This window comes from Oxyura jamaicensis, chromosome 26 (assembly GCF_011077185.1).
Source record: "Oxyura jamaicensis isolate SHBP4307 breed ruddy duck chromosome 26, BPBGC_Ojam_1.0, whole genome shotgun sequence".
Taxonomy (NCBI): domain Eukaryota; kingdom Metazoa; phylum Chordata; class Aves; order Anseriformes; family Anatidae; genus Oxyura; species Oxyura jamaicensis.
Window position 1 is genome coordinate 6,533,376 of NC_048918.1, and position 17,356 is coordinate 6,550,731.

The 17,356-nt window shown below is 34.0% G+C and overlaps 1 protein-coding gene across 3 annotated transcripts in view; it reads left to right on the top strand.

Annotated features, from left to right (window-relative positions):
- SYCP1 (synaptonemal complex protein 1) overlaps window positions 1-17,356 on the top strand; it is a 29,448-nt gene that overhangs the window by 2,543 nt on the left and 9,549 nt on the right. For all 3 annotated transcript variants that reach the window (XM_035347254.1, XM_035347256.1, XM_035347255.1), the window contains exons 4-21: window positions 190-354; window positions 1,178-1,245; window positions 1,435-1,508; window positions 2,810-2,868; window positions 3,977-4,046; window positions 5,051-5,124; window positions 5,633-5,741; window positions 7,130-7,224; window positions 7,357-7,541; window positions 8,614-8,681; window positions 9,858-9,919; window positions 12,895-12,999; window positions 13,991-14,094; window positions 14,680-14,797; window positions 15,012-15,082; window positions 15,772-15,853; window positions 16,539-16,601; window positions 16,943-17,005. In XM_035347254.1, coding sequence (XP_035203145.1) covers window positions 190-354; window positions 1,178-1,245; window positions 1,435-1,508; window positions 2,810-2,868; window positions 3,977-4,046; window positions 5,051-5,124; window positions 5,633-5,741; window positions 7,130-7,224; window positions 7,357-7,541; window positions 8,614-8,681; window positions 9,858-9,919; window positions 12,895-12,999; window positions 13,991-14,094; window positions 14,680-14,797; window positions 15,012-15,082; window positions 15,772-15,853; window positions 16,539-16,601; window positions 16,943-17,005 — 1,635 coding nt within the window. The remainder of the gene's footprint in view (window positions 1-189; window positions 355-1,177; window positions 1,246-1,434; window positions 1,509-2,809; window positions 2,869-3,976; window positions 4,047-5,050; window positions 5,125-5,632; window positions 5,742-7,129; window positions 7,225-7,356; window positions 7,542-8,613; window positions 8,682-9,857; window positions 9,920-12,894; window positions 13,000-13,990; window positions 14,095-14,679; window positions 14,798-15,011; window positions 15,083-15,771; window positions 15,854-16,538; window positions 16,602-16,942; window positions 17,006-17,356) is intronic.

The following is a 17,356-nucleotide window of genomic DNA, read 5'->3' on the forward strand; positions in this document are numbered from 1 at the left end:
TGTATATTAATACATACAAGTACATGGATACATGAACTTTGTTTCCCGTATACAGAAGTTTGTGTCACCATCTGTGAGGAAAAAAGAAAAAAGACTTTTGCTGTGATATTTCTAAGAGAAAAATGTGTATCTAAGATGTTATTAATTACATAGTATTTGAGATTTAAATTGTGGAACATGTTTTAATAGAATATAGAAACAATGAATGAATTGTATTCAAAACTCTACAAAGAGGCTGAGAAGATCAAGCAATGGAAACTAACTGTAGAATCAGAACTAAAGCAAAAGGAAAGAAAATTGCAAGAAAATAGAAAGATTATTGAAGCACAGCGTAAAGCCATTCAAGAATTGCAGGCCAGTATTGTACAAAATATGTTGAATATGTAAATTAAAGATAAAACTCTTCCTGGTTTAGTATGAAAGTATTATTCATATAATTAAATACTAAAGATTGTTACAGAGGTTGAAGAAATCATTTCGACCAATTCATGGGATGACTTTAAAGAAGTTATTTGACTAGTTATTAATGACATATGGTTCTACTTTTTCAAAAGGAAAAAGTATATTTTATGTCTTAAAACGTTGCTTACCATATTTTAACAATGCACATGCCATTATTGTATTATTTACATGCACATCATACTGTGGGGATGCAGAAACCTCAAGATTGAATAAGCTTTCATCCTCCTGGTATGTGTAAACTATGCCCACACATATTTATATACTCAGCACGCACCAAGAAATGGTGCAGTCTTGCTTCATCCACATTATTTATCTTGCTGGTAGTGATGGAGAGCTTTGTGACTGAAAAACATATTTTAAACAATTTATTGGTCCTTTTTTTGTTGTTTGTTTGCATCAACCTGCGTAACCTAAGTCATCTGGTTGTTTAACTTTTGCCTTGAGAAAATGGTTATTCTGAGAAAACATGCATATCCATAGTGTGCAAATGTATATATGGATAACATGTCTTTAAGTGCTTAAGTTCATTGTAAATTATTTTTTATTATATTTTTGTGCAAATTAATAAAAGTTGTGTTGGCATGTAACATCAGATAAAGCAGATTTCTGTCTTTGGATGCACAGAAATACATTTTAATGTGTTTTGAATTGAAAGTATAATTGGAGGATATTTTTCAGTAACAATATATTTTGTATCTGTCTCCCATGAAATTAGTTTGAAAATGAAAAACTAAGCTTAAAACTGGAAGATGAGATATGTGAAAATAAAGATCTTTTAAAAGAGTAAGTAATACAGTTAAATACAGATTTGTAAAAATAATGGGGTTTCCTGCTTAGAACTGCTTTGATATGGAAAGTTAGATTGTTATCAAATTGTAAAACTCATGAAAGCATTCACATTGTTACTACATAAATGTATGAAGTACCATGCATCCTTGTGACAACATATGGTATTTTTTGCCTTCTTTTTAGAAACAGCACTTCAAGGCATCTATGTAACCTACTCAAGGAAACCTGTACTCACTTCACAGAGAAGTCCACCAAATGTAAATGCTCTTTATATCTTGATTTATGAAAGTAAATTTACTTCTAGCTTTCTTTAAATTCATGAAGGAAAAATCTTTCATTTATTTCTGAATTAGTTTTCTAGTTGAGATAAACTATATGTGGCTCAATGCATCAGAGTAAAGTTGAGAAGTGAAACCAGAAGTCTAATACACATATACTTTGTGATGCTATATTCTGAGGTTTTCTGAAGTTAATGATTATTTGCTAAAATGTTACATGCCTGGGACCAACTTAGTTGTCTAAATACTGATACGGGTATGACAAATGTTAGGTACTGTAAGCAATATTGATTAGCCAGAGGAGTACACATCTGAAATCTTGTCACACTTGTCAGTCACATCCATATACCTTGAATATATTAAGATATATCAGGTGGCACTTCTTGCCTGTTTTTAAACAGTAGGATCTGCTTTAGTTACAATTCCCATCTCTTTAAAAATAATTCTGGAGTTGGTATTCTTTTTGGAGCAGTTATAGATTCCTGGGGGAAAACAAAGTCCAAAATCCAGGACACTATGAGTAACTACGATTTTTATCACTAAATTGACGAAGCTGACACAAAATTTACATTCTTGAGGTTTTCAAATACGTTTTTGACTTGGGGTTTCAATCTATATGACATTCAAAACTGTGAGTAGTCTTTAAAATTTGGCTGATTTGATCCCGGGTACTTAAGAAGTACCCGGGATCTGACTCTTTTTAGTCTTGTTTCTACAAAGTCCTATGTATACATTTACGGTACTCCCTTGATAGCTGTATTTTTTACCATTTACCATTTTTACCGTTATCTTCCATAATTGTTTTCTTAAAGGAAAAATAATGTCAATTTGGAAACTGGAATTGTTGAAAGATGGAAATATGGAGTATTGTGACAGTTCTCTAATGACAGTTCTGTGGTCATGGACATCTCTGCTGATGGAAGGAAATTCATTGTTAGACTTTACCTTACAGTTTTGCAGATGCTAACATTTTTGATAACATAATATTCAACCTCATTAATACCGTCAAAATCAATATAGCTATATAAATTGATTGAAAATTATGTGCTTTGTGGAAAAAAATGAAATTGGGAAGGAAATTTGAAAAGACGAGCTCACTTGGTATTTTGATGGAACATGCATTTTCTTCAAGTTGTATAACCTTTGGTGCACAATTATTTTTTTTTAATAAGAGCCTGTAATTTCATTTTAAATTCATTGTGCTGCTTAAACATAATGGCTTGGACAGCTGGCATTATTTTGCAAAAGGAAAACCATATGGTACATTCTTGCTTTGATAGATGAACATGAAAGAGAAGAAACAAGACAACTACATGTGGAACTTAATAACAACATTGAAGTAAGTGACTTAGTGTGCTAAAAACCTCACATGTGATCTGAGTTATACGCGCATCTTGAGATGAGTTGCATGTATACATAGAGATATTATTCATAAAAAGAATATTCTCTGATAAAATGATTAGAAGGTTCATGTGGGATGTTGGAAGTCTGATTTTCAGTTGCTTTTGAAGAGTTAATTTTGTACTGTATATAATATATTCATTGGCAAAAATGCAACACTGCTTGGGAGCACAGATCTGCATAGTGTTATCTGACTGCCATAACTGCTGTCTTTGTACTCTATTTAACTTATTTGGTGATTTCACACAAAGACTGAGATTGGAAGTATCCTCCAGAGAAGTAAGTTCTGGTCCAACTTCCCCTGCTAAAAGCAGGATCAACTAAAGTAGATTGCATTGGAGTGTGTTCAGTTAGGTTTTGAGTATATCCAAAGATGGAGATGTGGAATGGGGTCAGGTATATGAGGATTTTTTTAGTAGGTGTTTTTGTTTAATGTAAATGTTTAATGTAAAATGCAATACAGTTACATAAACAAAGAAAATTAGTTTCAGTCTTGAATATGATACAAAATAAACCAAAAAATAATGATGGAAACTGGTAATTTTGTGTAAAATGAGAAGTGTAAGGTGTGAATATACCTTGACTAAATGAGCATTTTTTCCTTTTTAATTTATAAAGCAACTGTGGTCTTGTCAAAGTCATATTTTTATTAATAATTACTCCAGTGTGGAATATAAGACCCTAATATATTTATAATAGAGAAATGTGAGGCATCATTTTTTGATGAACTTGATGTTAAGCAGAGTCAGGGAGCACATGTTATAACTGTTAAATATTAATTATTAATTGTTGTAGCGATTAAGAAATATATGACTCCTTCTCCATTATGGTAGGGATCTACAAACATGGACCATGTAAAAATATCTCATCCTTGAAATTATTTAAATTTTCAGTAGCATTCTGTTAACTCTGACTTTAGATTTTAACAATTTTTTAATCTACACATATGAATAAGCTTATAATCCTGCTTGTTTACAAACCACAAATAATTCATTACTGGAAGCACATAGCTTTATATGAATGTACATTTCAAATTTTATTTTTAGAGAATGATAGTGGCATTTGAAGAGCTTCGTGTGCAAGCAGAGAACACCAGATTGGAAATGTGTTTCAAATGTGAGAATTAAATTTACTGTGTTTTATGTTGCAGGCTTAACCATTTTCTTAGATTTTATTGCTTGCAGTTTCATGCCAGAAAGATAGGATGTGCGAGAATGGTGAATTGTTAACACTGATACTTGTTCTGAGACTATGTCCTGGAATCTCATTACATAGTAATAGAGTAGTAAATGCCTTTTATTTTAAGGGAACAGTTGTTTGAAGACAGTCAGCTAGATTCAGTCACTTTGATAAGGCAATCTCTTGTCAATTATTTCTTACCTGAGTCTTATTCCTATAAAATAAGTTACGTACTTCCTTGTGGTATGGTCTACTTCTTTGCAGCAGGCTTAACACTACCTCAGTTTCTCTTAGTTTGGGATAGGTCTTTTTCAAATTTCCTGGAAAAGCTAAATTCACTGCAACATCTTAGGTTTCCTCACAGACAGAGTTTTTTACTTCTGGTTTAAATTTTACCTCTGATGAATTGTTCCATCAGCAGCATAACTATTTTAGCAAAGGTCTGAATCCTGCCTTACTCATGCTGTCTGGACTATTTATTTATTTATTTTTTTTTTCTACTAATAAATCAGATTTGAAATCTTATTTTTCTAGTAGTCACTGAACTTTTAGTTTTGTCTGTGAAGTACAGTCTATAGATGACTACGTGTTTTATGTAGCTGGTTTATTTAAATGATAGTATTCTAATATATAGCTACAGAAATTTTAATTAAATATTTGCTTTATTTATACCACTAATTGCTTGTCTTATTTTTACATGTGCATTTCTGCTAGTTTCATATAACAGTCTATCAAATCATATATGCAGTAATGAACTAATTCTATGGAAAGTTGGCAGAAAAGGTATTTTGTGTGATTAGAAATTTACTTCAAAAATTACCTGAACAATTCCTTTTAAGGAAAAAAATGTATAACTGTACAATTATAAAGCAATCTTAAAACAGAAATTGCATTTAACTTGGAGAATGTTTTAGTTTATTAATATTACTGTTTCTCAAAAGTAAAAGAAGAATCAGAAAAATTGGACAAGTTTGAAAAAGAATGCAAACTGGAAGTCAGTATGAAGGACAAGCAGGTTTGCTTATTATTAAAATCTAATATGTAGAACTTTATTTTTGAAACAAATCTTAGTTCTTTAATATTTAAAGTCTGCTTTAATAAATTGCTGATAGATCAAATTAAATAATTGTTTTAAAGGTGCTTGGTTGTTTGTGAAATATTTGTATTTTGGAAGGATGGAAATTGTTATTGCAAATTACCTTTTGGCAGATTATTCATTCTGTGTTATTTGGAATAAAATTTGAATTAGTCTGCTCTATCATAATAAGGGACATGTCTGTGAAAGGATATAAAAGCACCATGTTCTTGTATCTTTAGTCTGTTGGTATTCATGTTCTGATTTTGAACTGAAGAGCTTTTTCATCCAGAGTAATATGACTTGATCAATGTTTGTCTAAGACCTGACCACCTTATTTAACTTGAATAACAGCAGTATGTATACTAAACATACATGATGCATAAATGAAGTTGAAAATCTGTCTTCTTTTTTAGATTCCATTGTGATACTGTTTTAATTTTGTTAGATTTCAGTTCTTACCATACAGAGTGGTGAAAAAGATGATGTAATAAAAGACCTTAAGACTCAGCTGCAGGAATCAAAAAATAAGATTGCAGACTTAGAAGAAGCAAAAAGTAAGAGTCCTTTCTGCTATATTAAAATGGTGGTGCTTAGGGACATGGTTTAGTGGGTGATACTGGTGGTAGGGGGATGGTTGGACTAAATGATCTTGGAGGTCTTTTCCAACTTTAATGATTCTATGAAAATACATTTGTCTATAGAAGTATGGGAAACAGAATGAATACATAATAATATCATCCTGTTATTAGTCAGCAGTAGAACCTTGGGACCTTGCAGGTCATATTCGTGTTTGGAAATGAGCAAGATGCTGCTGATGTGGGAACTGGACCTGTAGTGTACTCTCCTTATGTAAAATACAGGCCCTTATTTCATAATAAAGGTTTTCTTTTTAGGTTTAGGCTACACCCTGTTTTTGTATTGACACGAGAGTTCCATTGTGAGGAACTTTTCTTCTCTTACTTTTCCATAAACTCTTGTGTGAAAATAGTTATGCTACTAAAAAGGTGTCATATACCCTGTCATTTCTTTTCCGTAACAGAAGTATAGACAGATGTATACCAGGACATGGTACAACCTGCCCATATTCTGAGGATTGTTCCATTTCAGTTGGTCTTGTATAGTAAACATGGCAAGACAGTAGTGTTTTTCATGGTTACTGAGTTGATCTATTTTCAATCAATTTAGTAAAGTTTTCCACATCTAATATTTGCTCACTAGTCCATAAATAGTAGTATTCTCTGTTCAACAAGACATGTTTCCACATCTTAGCCAAATAACCCCCCAGAATGTTACAGCTTTCAAATGGAATCTCATATTTGCAAATAGGCAAAAGTAAAGCTATTTTCAAAGAGTTCTTCTGTTTTAAGAGTGAGTCAAGCAATGAAAGCTTTTGAAGATTACAAGGAGAAAATATATTACTTCAGTTTTGCAAACTTAGAGTCAGGTGCAGCTGAGGAAACTTAGAGCTTTAGAACTAGATTTTCAGTATTTTAAAAGCTGTTTATATTACAGAATATTTATAGTATGTGATGCAAGTAGCTTTGTTCCTTAGAACTGAGACAATTTTCAGCCTCTCCTTCCCTGGGGAGTGGAAAGGCAGGCTTCATAGAATTATAGAGTGGCTCAGGTTGGATCTTGAAGGTCATCCAACTCCAACCTCCCTGCCATAGACAGGGATGCATTTAGTAACATTTTTATTCCAGATACATATGAGTGACTGCATTTTGTTAAATTTTATAAATACAAGCATTTTTACATTTTAGGTAGTTACTTAATAAGTTGAATAATCATCTTGGAGGTTTTTTTCTTTAACAATTATATGAGTACATTATATAATTAACTGATTAAATTGTAGGAATACGTTTATCCGTAGAACACAAATGCAAGCATATTTTAGTAAATGTTGTTTTTCTTAAATGTAAGTTTTTATCTTTTTGCTTAGGACTGGAAGGGGAAATGTTAAAAGAATCCCAGCTCAATCAAGAGTATTTGAGGGCAGAACTGGAAGAAGCCAAAGTTTCATTGCAAAAAACAGAGGTACAGCTTGTTTATAGTTTTCCAATATAAATATATGAGTAATTGCATAAGTAACTGCCAACACTTTTTAGATATGGAACAATTGTAGTTCTTTGTTACGACATGTTTAGAAATGACATAATTGTTTTGTAGGCTACTCAAAAGAGCTTAGAAACTGAACTGCAGTCTGCAGTGAAAACAATAATTCAGGTCACTCGGGAGAAAGAAGCACAGATGGAAGAATGTAAAGAAACTAAGGCTTTGCATTCATCCATGATAGAAGAATTCAAGACTTCTACTTCCAATTTAAAAAGCTTTCTGCAAAAAGAACAAAATAGGTAATTTAAACAGTTTATAATCAAATAATTATTTTATGGGTAAAATACTAGATTGCTGAGCTGCTGGGAATGAAACGTAAACATCTTGTGTGATCTGTTTTAATAACTTTATATTTTGAATCAGTAGTAACTCATTCAGTCACCATCAATGAGCTTAGCTGTAACCACTTTGGTTTTTATTTTTGTATGTCTTTTGTCCATCTAGACTTTGAAGATGGTTGTAGAATCATAGAATGGTTTGGGCTGGAAGGGTCCTCAAGGATCATCTAATTCCAACCCTCCTCCATGGGCAGGGATAGGGCAGGGATACTTTCCACTAGATATCCCTGCCAATGGTTGCGCTGTTTGATTTTGTGTGGATGCAATTCTTAACTAATAGAGCGGTCATCTCATTTGGAACTTAAAAGTTCTTTAATAATGAAACATTTAGTGAGGAAGATATTCTTCCTTACATGATAACAGTACTATTTAATACCAATCTTTATTATTCCTGTATGTCAGGCCTTCTGTAGTTTAAAAAAAATACATATATGTCAAAGAACCTAATAGCAACTAAAATCAACCTTTCTAAAAATGGGAATAGAACTGTAGATGTGTATTTTAAAACGTTATCACAACTGAGTTTTTTAATAAACAGTGATTTGGGGTACCTGGAATCAAGGTATCTTCTAAGTAGTTGCAGGCTATGATAAACTCAAGAACAAAGGGAGATGAAACGGAAATTCATATTTTGACACACCAGTCTAAATGCAAAGAATTTAATGTATTTTTTTAATTATGCTGGTTGATACTGGCCTATGAGAAAGTAAATCTTTGCCCTCTTGATTTTCATAAAGAAGTACAAACATATATATTTTATTTTTGTCTGCTGTTCAGAAGCTGTAAAAGTGGAATTTGATACATTTGATATATCATATGAATCATATATCAGATATCTTTGATATATCATCTATCTGTGGAAAAGCAATATACTTAAAATGCCTGTGGTAAGACTTTGTCTTAATGTCCTTAGACTTTAAAAAGCAGTGCTGAATACTGAACAACAACAACAAAATAATTAAAATTTTCTTAGATTGAAGAAATATGAAGAAGAGTCAAAACTGCTTACTTTGGAGCTCACAAATAAGTCTGCTGAGCTGGGTAAGATTTATAGAAAGAAGGAAGATGAGCTACATAGTAATAAGAATGTTTTCTTCCGTTTCTTGAAAATAGATTATCCCTGTCTTGTAGCTGTTGCTTGAAAAAATAATTTTACCATAGCCTATACCTGCCAGGACTGCTTAAATTTATTTTTACTCATCCTACTCTGATTTCTTTGTTAGTCATTGTATCTGGCAATAGTCAAACAGCAATGCTGTACAGACTCAAAAGTGAGGCCATACATGCATGGATACTCGTAGAACTCATTTTGATTTCTCTGCATTATCCCAGTTAAGACTAATAGCAGGCCAGACCAGTTTCAGAGGTAGTGCTATACTGCTGAACAATAGATTCCAAGAATTACTTTTGTAGCTTGTAGTAGAGACAAACCACCTGCATTAAGCTTTCCTGCATTAAGCTTTTCCGTTGTCCCTATGTTGGATGTGGAATGACATCTACAGTGGTTCACTATAAATATTGTTTTGATACCCTGTGTTTTTTAGATATGCACTCCTTAGCATCCAAATCTTTGGCATTGTTTTCCCACTGTGCAGTGTATGTCTGTAGCCCTGATATGATAGATGAGAAATATAGTTTGATAGATGTATTGAGGGAATCTAACAATAAAGTTGTTCAAAAATTGCTGATAACGTTTCTCTGGAATAAGCTGAGATGTGACCTGTGATGATAACAAAACAAAACTGAGTTTGGTTTTCAGTACTTGCAAAAAATATCAATAACATTAATATGCACTTAGAAAACACATTTCAAAGTTACTAGTAAGTGGTTTCCTTTTTCAGCATATTCAGATTTTTTTTTCCAGAAAAATGTAGATGCATCAATACTTTGAGACTACTGCTTTGTAAACAGTCCACACTGTAGGACTTGAAGCCACAGTTGTGGAAAATATAATAGGCTCTGAATTTTATTTTAGATGAATGATTAGATTAGGTTTTCTTCAGATGTATATTCATTAATATCTTTCTGAATCTTTTTTTTATTATTTTTATTTTTTTACTCTATATTCAGATTAAGTGATAATTTGGGTTATAGTTAAAAATAGTTGAATTTAACAAGGTTTGCAAACTGGGCACTGTGAAAGGATAAATGCTTCATGTTGTCTTCTATGCATGTAATTTTTTCTGTTCAATTAATTTTACATTGTATGTGCTGTAGAAGAGATGACTAAACTAAAATGTGACAAAGAAATGCAACTTGAAGAGCTGTCAGAAGCACTGGTAAGTGTTTATTTTATTAGTTTCATGACATTTACTTTTCATATGTAGTCTCTCTTGCCTTGTAAGTACCTTATATGCCATATAAACACTGTCTAATCTGCCCTAATGTTGCTTTCTTATCTACCTTTTTGACTGTTTTGGTGTTTTCTTTGAAGGACTTCCTTCCTTCCACTGTTTACTTGTTTTATTTTTCCATGTCAAGATTTCTGGTTATTTTCTCCTTCATTCACACCTATTCAAGTGCCACTCTCTATGATAAGGATTTCCTATTTGTAATTATGCCTAGTATTCACTCCTTCCTCATCCTAAACCTTTCTGAAAAATAATTTTGTGTGTGGGTGTGATGAACATTAGCTCACATCTTGTGAACACAGCATATGATATTTAAGCCTGAAGGATTAATTGACACCACTTGGAAAATGCAGTAGAATTTGTGAAAAGGTTATGCGTGACAAAATGAGGGATCTAATAAGCAATTTCACAGATTTCCTAGGTTTCTTACTTCACAAGTCTGTTGCAATTATTTTGCTGTTTGAGAGGTGTTAATTATGGTGAGGCTTCCTCCATACTGCAGTGTTTAGTATCTAGAAAGCATTGCCTATTGTGTTAATACGTCACTTTTCAGAGAAAACAATTAGGAGTCTGAATCTGGAGAATGATCTTAGGGTTTATAACACCATTTTCCATGTATTCCTATTAGACTGGGTGTTCTTATTTCCTTATAGGGATGTTTCCTGACGTAATCAGCTCTGATCTATATGAACTCTACTAAACCTCAACACAGGCCCATTTTCTGTTATGGAAGTCTGAGTTATATGAAATACACTTCTGATACACAGAATCACAGAATCACAGAATAGTCTAGGTTGGAAGAGACCTCCAAGATCACCGAGTCCAACCTCTGACCTAACGCTAACAAATCTTCCACTAAACCATATCCCTAAGCTCTACATCTAAACGTCTTTTAAAGACCTCCAGGGATGGTGACTCAACCACTTCCCTGGGCAGCCTATTCCAGTGACTAACAACCCGTTCAGTAAAGAAGTTCTTTCTAATATCCAACCTAAACCTCCCCTGGCGCAACTTTAGCCCATTCCCCCTCGTCCTGTCACCAGGCATGTGGGAGAATAGACCAACCCCCACCTTGCTACAGCCTCCTTTCAGGTACCTGTAGAGTGCAATAAGGTCGCCCCTGAGCCTCCTCTTCTCCAGGCTAAACAGTCCCAGCTCCCTCAGCCGCTCCTCGTAAGACTTGTTCTCCAGACCCTTCACCAGCTTTGTTGCCCTTCTCTGGACTCGCTCAAGCACCTCCATGTCCTTCTTGTAGCGAGGGGCCCAAAACTGAACACAGTACTCGAGGTGCGGCCTCACCAGAGCCGAGTACAGGGGGACAATCACTTCCCTGGACCTGCTGGCCACGCTGTTTCTAATGCAAGCCAGGATGCTGCTGGCCTTCTTGGCCGCCTGAGCACACTGCTGGCTCATATTCAGCTGACTGTCAACCACTACTCCCAGGTCCTTCTCTGCCAGGCAGCTTTCTAACCACTCATCTCCCAGTCTGTAGCTCTGTTTGGGGTTGTTGTGCCCCAGGTGCAGGACCCGGCACTTGGCCTTGTTGAACTTCATGCAGTTGACCTCGGCCCATCGCTCCAGCCTATCCAGATCCTCCTGCAGAGTCTTCCTTCACTCGAGCAGATCGACACACACACCTAACTTGGTGTCGTCTGCAACCTTGCTGAGGGTGCACTCGATCCCCTCGTCCAGATCATCGATGAAGATGTTAAAGAGGACTGGTCCCAGTACTGAGCCCTGGGAGATTCCACTAGTGACGGGCCTCCAACTGGATTTGACTCCATTCACCACAACTCTCTGGGCCCAGCTCTTAACCAGCCAGCTCTTAACCCAACGAAGTGTACGCCAGTCCAAGCCATGAGCAGCCAGTTTCCTGAGGAGAATGCTGTGGGGGACGGTGTCAAATGCTTTACTGAAGTCAAGGTAGACCACAGCCTTTCCCTCATCCACTAAGCGTGTCACCTTGTCATAGAAGGAGATCAGGTTTGTCAAGCAGGACCTGCCCTTCGTAAACCCATGCTGACTAGGCTTGATCGCCTGCTTGCCCTGCAACTGCCGCATGATGACACCCCAGATAATCTGCTCCATGAGCTTCCCTGGCACTGATGTTAAACTAACAGGCCTATAGTTCCCCGGGTCTACCCTCCGGCCCTTCTTGTAGATGGGTGTCACGTTTGCTAGCCGCCAGTCAAGTGGGACCTCCCCCAGTAGCCAGGACTGCCGGTAAATGATGGAAAGCGGCTTGGCCAGCTCCTGCGCCAGTTCTCTCAGTACCCTTGAGTGGATCCCATCCGGCCCCATCGACTTGCGTACATCCAAGTGCTGTAGCAGGTCACCAACCATTTCCTCGTGGATTGTGGGGGCCACATTCTGCTCCTCATCCCCTTCCACCAGCTCAGGGTACTGGGCGTCCAGAGAACAACTGGTTTTGCTGTTAAAGACTGAGGCAAAGAAGGTGTTAAGCACCTCAGCTTTTTCCTCATCTCTGGTTACTAAGTTTCCCCCCGCATCCAGTAAAGGGTGGAGATTCTCCTTAGTCCTCCTTTTTGTGTTGATGTATTTATAAAAACATTTTTTGTTGTCCTTAACAGCAGTGGCCAGATTGAGCTCCAGATGAGCTTTGGCCTTTCTGATTTTGTCCCTGCACCACCTCGCAGCATCCTTGTAGTCCCCCTGAGTGGCCCGCCCTCTTTTCCAAAGATTATAAACCCTCTTTTTTCTCCTAAGCTTGAGCCACAGCTCTCTGCTCAGCTAGAATGACTTTAGTTATGATCTTGTATTTACTAGTCCAACAGGAAACTACATCAGTTAAAGTAAGTGTGAAATGAGGTTTGTGTTTACCAAGTGTATTTGTTCCTTATGAATTTAATTTTCTAAACAGTTTCATTAATGTTCTTAAACAGGGTAAAGTTGAGGAACTTCTTGGGAAGAAGAAGGATCTTGAGGCTACTGTTGAAAATTTGCAGGAGAGAGGAAAAGAAATGAAAAATATTCTTCAAATTAGAGAGGTCAGAATAAAGGGTGATCCTATCATTTTTCTATAAATAGTTGTTACACTTTATCGCTTGTATATATATAACATAAGGAACTTGATGCAGTTGGGCCAGTAGTCCACCCACTGTAGTATTCTGCTTCTGAAAATGACAGCAAAAGGTTCTATGCAGTAGAGTAGCCTGGCTATTATCTCTGGTCCATGCCCCTTACATTCCTACAGTAACTGTATTAAGGATGTTTGAGGACACATCCTTGTCAGTTCTCTTTGTTACCTGTTTATAGACTTACCCATGTCCAATAGTTTCATCAGTTTTTGAACATCTTCATATTATTAGCATCTATAGCCTTCTGTGATAAGAAATTCCAGAAATTAATTATATGCTGTGCTTAAAAAGCTAAGTGTACATTGACACACATGCACTCGCTTTCTCCCTATTTTAAATCAGCTGCATGCCAGTGTATACACTGTATCACTAGTTACTCAGAGGAAATAGTATTCAAAGTATTTATGTATTGCAAACTACATCACATTACAAAGCTTGCCTTGTCTTGTAATGAAAACCAGCTTCTGAGCAGTTCAGAAGGCTTGTAGAAAGTAGTAGCTTTTTAGTTCAGAATGCATTCAAAATATGTGCTTATACTATCACAAGGACTGGAATTCTTTTTTTTTTTTTTTTTAATATATATATATTTAGGTGCATTCAAAAGCTTATGATGTCTGAGGCAACACCGTCTTTATTTAAATGCCCATGGAAAAGTAGTTTTGTCAGTACTTTTGCAGAGCATAGTTAGACTGTAAAACAGGGGACACGTTTAACATTCATATCAGATTTCAAGATTTTACACTACCATGTTACACCAGTGTTATGTAAAGATAAAAGTCTGGCTAATTTATGGAGTGCCTATAGCTTTCTTTAATCTTAAAGCTTTGTGTCACCAGTTCTTTTCTGATAGCTTTAATGATTTGTAATTTACATATGTATACTCACATTTCTTCTTCTGCAGAAAGAAATTAATGATTTGCAAATACAGCTGACTAACAAAGTTGAAAAGGAACAGAGTTATACAGAACAACTTACGACACTGAATGCAGATCTTGAACGAGAGGCGTATGATGATTTTTGAAAATATAGTATCAGTTTAATAATTTTTGGTGTTACATAGAAGTTACTTTAATATACAAAAAATGATCTATGTTCTCTAATGAAAGTTTTGAATTTATATACACTGTATGATATCCTCTATATATTTATATTAATAATATATTGTAATATAATATGTATACTCATATATACTATTACATATTATAATACATTTACATATTATAATACAATTGCATATTATATGTACTATATTATAATATGTAATTGTCCCATATTTCTGTGACTTAGTTGTGTTAATATGAACAGAAAACATTTCTGAAATAATTGTTAACCCTGCTTTGATGTAGATGTTGAACTACATTCTTGCCAACAGCCATTATATTTATACAACAGTCGACTCATTTTTGTTCTCCTCCTGTTGTCTTTTCACATCACTATGACTATATTAAATTTGTTGCAAAGATTGCATTTGCAGGTTAAGGCCTGGACTTTTTTCAGTGGGAAGTAACATTTTTTAACAGATAAATTTAATTTAAAATGAATTTTCTAAGTGCACATACTTATTTCTCTTGACCATTTATTTTAAATTAGGCTAAAGAATGAGCAACTAACAATGCATATCAACACGCTCTTATTAGAAAAAGAGCAAATGGACCAAGAGAAAAGTAATATAGCTGCAGAACTCAGGAAATTACAAGAAATTCATGAGGTATGTTGTAGACTTCCAGCTGTTCTTAATGGACAACATTCTGTTTAAAATATAAATCATATGGTAAACTTTAATATCACATAGTTTTGTAGAGTATCTGAACTCTTTGTTGTCTTTAAAATACGGTATATGTGCAGTTTTCCTTTGGATATAGACTTTCAAGATACTGCTTAAGATCTCACCTTGAATTTTACTTATATGTGTATTTATTTAGGGTGATAGAAAAAAAGAAGAAAATACAAAGCAGTTAGTAGATAATCTGGAAGAAACAAATGGCCAGCTAAGGCAAGTAAAAATAAATATCAATGTAAAAAAGGTTGTTAAAAGAAGTAGGTTTGCTTCTTTCACAGTTAGTCTAAATGTTGTGTTCATATGTTGCTTTCTGTTCTTTTTAGATTAATGCTTTTTTATGCATTGTAGTTAAATTATGGGCTTTTTTCTATACAAAAGCAATTTAGTGTTGGTGTTGGCCATGTAGAAGTTTCTACAAGTTAGTACTACTTATTGCTATGATTTTTTTTCACCATTTCTTCATGTTACATTTAGAGACCTGTCCCGTTCTGTGTTAAGCTCTTAGCTGTGAATAAAATGAAAATAGAAGTTATGGGTTATGAATTAAATGTGAAAATGTGAAATTGATTATGTTACATTTTGAAGTTAGGCTTAGTACCCTGACAGGCAGCCTTCCAAATTTCATAGAAGCATTATGCTATTACAGATCAGAATATAAGGGGAACATTTTTTCATACTTACAAAAAGTATGTACAGGTCAGACATTAACTTAAGTCACTTTGCAAAATTTAAAGAATAATCCCATTGAACATCTTATGAAATTCTTATCAATATTAGTTGTAGATAACAAAACAGCTCTTTTTAGAAAATAAAGAATGGATAAATACTAAATGAAGCTGTATTGAAAATAAGTTAATATTCTTAAATAAATATTTACTAATATATGGTAATTTGGCATTTAGAAATGAACTAGAGTCTTTGAAGGAGAAGATGGCAAAGAAAGGTGAAGAGATTAAAAGCAAACTGGATGAAAGTGAAGAAAATGTATGTAATGTAATATGCTTTATCATTTGAAATATATAACATATATAACATTACCTGTAGGACATAATCTAAATATAAAACGTATTTTTTTATGCAAAGCCCTACCTAGGGATATTATGTCTTAAAACGGTTTTCTTCTTTCAGTGCTTCTATGAATTGAGTCACCATATATACATATTTTGAGCTCTTCTGGTTTAAAAGACAAGAACATTCACTGGGATGTTTACTCTTTATATGGAAGCTTAAGAGTCCAAATTTGTTATATTTTAGGCAAACATAGAACCTAATTTTATTTATTATTTCAATTTACCCATTTAGTGATGAATAGCATCCAGATTAGCTTTCAATAAGTAATATGAGTTTCAGTTTGAATATGTTTAAATATTTTTACTTTCTTACTTTATTGTCAAAGCACACCTGCTTTTTTAACATCACAGTGGATTTCAAAATTTTATCAAAAAATTCAAAGAAGATATTCAGGGCACGAGATAGTTGCTTGATTTAATTAATTTATTTTTTCTACATACAAATAAAAAATGGGAATAAATCTAATTCTTTTTGACAGAACTGCTTTGAAATTGTAACGTAGTAATTAGTAGTAATTCTATGATTATGCATTTTTCTTCTTTAAGATAGTACAAAAGTTCTGATAATGGTTTGACTAGATTTACAATTATAATTCCAGACTAAGAGTATTGAAAATGAAATTTCAAGAAAGGAAAGGCAGTTGAAGATTCTAGACAATAAGGTAGGAAATTTAAAATTTTTGTGGACCGTAGGTAATTTCATACAAGCTAATTTTTTAAATCAGTAATCTACTTTTTTTTTTTTTTTTTTTCTCCATAAGCTCAATAACCACTGAAGATCTGGTTAGCTGCTATTAAACTTGATGTTTGTTACGGGTCTAGCAGAATTCTTGTAGTACTGCATGGTCAAAACTCCAGTCGTTGTAATGTGTTGGCATGTATTTCAGTCACTGGAATTAATTGGACCTGTGCAAATGCATATTTAAGAACTTTGACAGTAATGTCTAACGCATTGAGTCATCTTTAAGAGTTTATAAATTAATGTTTGAAATATCTCTTTTAGTTGAATAATTTGAAGAAACAGGTGGAAAATAAAACAAAGTATATTGAAGAGCTGCAACATGAGGTAAATACATATTTAGAAGTCTCAAATACATAAAACCTGGTATTTTGAAGTTACTGATACTATTCAAAAATTTTAGTCTGGTGTGATTTCTTTAGATATAGCTATGTAAGTTTGAACATTTCCTTTCTTACCTTACCGTCTGAACAAACTAAGGAGTTACCATTGGAATTACTTGATTTATAAAATTATTCTTACTTTTGTAAAATGCAATTATAGTAAACTCTTTAAAGAGTTTATTTTCATATAGCACATCGTATCATCAATCCATGGTATCACACTTGGCATAATGATCTATTTCAGTTACTGATAATAGAAAAGACTTGTTCATAAGGACAAATTGTCAGTAACTGT